The sequence below is a fragment of the Lipotes vexillifer genome, unplaced genomic scaffold (genome assembly GCF_000442215.2).
Source record: "Lipotes vexillifer unplaced genomic scaffold, Lipotes_vexillifer_v1.1 scaffold1011, whole genome shotgun sequence".
Classification (NCBI taxonomy): Eukaryota; Metazoa; Chordata; class Mammalia; order Artiodactyla; family Lipotidae; genus Lipotes; species Lipotes vexillifer.
In genome coordinates this window covers 2,114,734-2,118,175 of record NW_006787698.1, presented here as the reverse complement: position 1 = coordinate 2,118,175, position 3,442 = coordinate 2,114,734, and the positions used below count along the sequence as shown (strand labels likewise).

The 3,442-nt window shown below is 46.5% G+C and overlaps 1 protein-coding gene across 1 annotated transcript in view; it reads right to left on the bottom strand.

Moving 5' to 3' along the window:
- The window catches only part of ACSBG2 (acyl-CoA synthetase bubblegum family member 2), a 29,676-nt gene that overhangs the window by 13,562 nt on the left and 12,672 nt on the right, over positions 1-3,442 (bottom strand). The window contains 1 exon segment of the mRNA XM_007460733.1: positions 1,785-1,934. Coding sequence (XP_007460795.1) covers positions 1,785-1,934 — 150 coding nt within the window.

Genomic DNA, 3,442 nt, shown 5'->3' with positions numbered 1-3,442 from the left:
TACCCCAAAAAAAAAAAAAAAAAAAACCAAAAAACTAGCAGTCTTTCTGACTCACAGAGCGGAGCGTGTTGTGTGCATGTCCTGCCAGACACTTGGCTGCTTTTAAAACTTACACACATGTACGTCACTCGCTGCCGTTTTTCAGTTTTTTTTTTTTTTTCGTTTTTCAGTTTTTAACAGAATCGTGTTGTGCTCTGTGTACTGTTCTTCATCCAGCTTTAACATATTTGTAACGATTGCATCTTTGGACATTTTTACACCTTAGGCCCATAGACCTACGGTGTAGTTGAAAATGTGGATTGTGGCGCCTGCCTGCCTGGGTTTCAGCTCCTGGCCCTGCCATGCTGCTTGCTGTGTGACCTGGGCCCAGCAGCTTAATCTCTCTGGGTTTCAGTTTTCTCATCTGTAGAAACAGCGTCCACCTGATAGAACGGATAGAATCATAGAATCGCTGTGAGGGTTTACAAAGTGTAAAACTCTCAGGACAGCCCCTGGCCCCATAGTAAGTGTGCAACAGAAATGAACCGTCACTGTCTTTCTTGTTCTTTAAAAAAACACCGGGGCTTCCCTGGTGGCGCAGTGGTTAAGAATCCGCCTGCCAATGCAGGGGACACGGGTTTGAGCCCTGGTCCTGGAAGATCCCACACGCCGCAGAGCAACTAAGCCGGTGTGCCACAACTACTGAGCCTGCGCTCTAGAGCCCGAGAGCCACAGCTACTGAGCCCGCATGCCACAACTACTGAAGCCTGTGTGCCTAGAGCCCTTGCTACACAACAAGAAGAAGCCACCGCAGTGAGAAGCCCACGCACCACAATGAAGAGTAGCCCCCGCTCGATGCAGCTAAAGAAAGCCTGCATGCAGCAACAAAGACCCAACACAGTCAAAAATAAATAAATAAATTTATGGGGAAAAAAAAAACCCAACAACTTTATCGAGCCGTAATTGACATACAGGGAACCACATTTGAAGTGTACAATTTGGCACATACGGACTATGTCTGCATCCGTGAAGCCAGCCATCACCACCATCGAGACCATCCATCGCCTTTGTAATGCCTCTCTCTTGCCCTCCCCAGGCAGCCACTGATCTGCTTTTGGTCCCTGTAGATAAGTTTGCGTTTTCTAGGGCTTGCACCACACGGCTTGCAGGATATGAGTTCTCCGACCAGGGATTGAACCCGGGCCCTCAGCAGTGGAAGCAAGGAGTCCTAACCACTGGCCTGCCAGGGATGTCCCCCATAAACAGGATCTTTTAGCATGTATTCTCCTTATTCTTTCCTAACAGTGACCTAAATAACCATCAGATTTGGACTCCACCCAGACATGCGTTAGTTTTCCCCAAGCACACAGCCTTCCTCAAGTAACTAAAACAGCTTCTGCTTTACCCCTGAAACACAATGTGTATACTGCCCTCTCATGTATTTATTTTATCAAACACGGTTCTGAGCTCAAACAACCCATGAGGCAGGGACTGTTACATTGCACCCGTTTCACAGATGAGGAAACTGAGGCTTGGAGGTGTCAGATGCCCTGCCCAAGATCACAGAGCCAGGTCTGCTCCAGAGTCCCTGATCTCAACCCCTGCACTGTGCTGCCCCCAACCTTGGAAGCATTTGCATAACTCTCTATGACCCACAGATCAAGGATCCCCCCATGTGCTGGGCCCCTAAATGCCACTGTGCCCCTGTGGGTCAAGAACAAAACTAGCCTGAAGGCCACTGCCCCGGAGTGACGGGACCCTGGATGCTGCAAATTTCGTCCCTGTCAGCAGAGACAGCACTTAACGTTGTCATGGCTAAGCATCACCCCCTTGGGATAGCCTATGGTCCCAGAAGTGTAGATGATCACAGCACACTGATTGGCCTTCTGGCTCTTTATGATCTGGTCCAGCTGGGACTCGGGGATGCTATTGCCAAGCTCCATGAAATCATCCCACTGCGGAAAGAAAAGACAAGTGAAGACCTAAATAGACATTTCTCCAAAGAAGACATACAGATGGCCAAGAGGCACATGAAAAGATGCTCAACATCACTAATTATTGGAGAAATGCAAATCAAAACTACAGTGAGGTATCACCTCACACCGGTCAGAATGGCCATCATCAAAAAGTCTACAAACAATAAATGCTGGAGAGGGTGTGGAGAAAAGGGAACCCTCTTGCACTGTTGGTGGGAATGTAAATTGATACAGCCACTATGCAGAATAGTACGGAGGTTCTTTAAAAAACTAAAAATAGAACTATCATATGACCCAGCAATCCCAATACTAGGCATATACCCTGAGAAAACCATCAGTCAAAAAGATACACTCCAATGTTCATTGCAGCACTATTTACAATAGCCAGGACATGGAAGCAACCTAAATGCCCATCAACAGAGGAATAGATAAAGAAGATGTGGTATACATATACAATGGAATATTACTCAGCCATAAAAAGGAACAAAATTGGGTCATTTGTAGAGTTGTGAATGGCCCTAGAGACTGTCACACAGAGTGAAATAAGTCAGAGAAAAACAAATATCATATATTAACACATATATGTGAAATCTTGAAAAATGGTGCAGACGAACCTGTTTGCAAAGCCAAAATACAGACAGTGTAGAGAACAAACGTATGGACACCAAGGGGGGAAATGGGAGGGTGGGATGAACTGGGAGATTGGGATTGACATATATACACTACTATGTATAAAATAGATAACTAATGAGAACCTGCTGATCAGCACAGGGAACTCTACTCAGTGCTCTGTGGTGACCTAAATGGGAAGGAAATCCAGAAAAGAGGGGATATATGTATACGTATAGCTGATACATTTCACTGTACAGCAGAAACTAACACAACATTGTAAAGCAACTATACTCCAAAAAAACAAACAAACAAAAGAACTGGAGGGTGGGGACTCAGGGTGTGTGAGTGGGGTCCTCAGCACCTAGGAGTTCCCTTCCCCAGTCGGATCTTGCCCCACCAGCTTCTCCCGAAGCATGATTCCCAGCAGGAGGAAAGGCACCTCTTACAAAAGCCCTAAGATGTTTGCTGCTTCCCCTCCACTTCCCACGCAGGCTACTCAAGCACCGATGCCTCGGTTTCCTCATAGGTAAAATGGGAATGACATCAAGACCCAACTGCTTGGGTTGTTTTAAGCAGTAAATGGGTTACTATATGTAAAATGCTCAGAACAGCAGAGTTCAATATTATTTGTGCTCTGCCTTCCCAGATGCCACTCAGCACCTCAAACTTATTAGTTACCAGATTGATGTGGCTGAGGGCCACTGTGATTGGTTTAAGCTAGAAGGTCCCATCTGCCTGGGCCACAGTGGTTAGACTGGGTCTGGGTATGTGACCTCAGGTGGTCCAATCACAGTGAAGGTCAGGGCTTTTGCTGGAAGTGCTGGGACATGAATGAGTCATCTGAACGTGAATAAGATGTAGCCATAGGAGCTGCT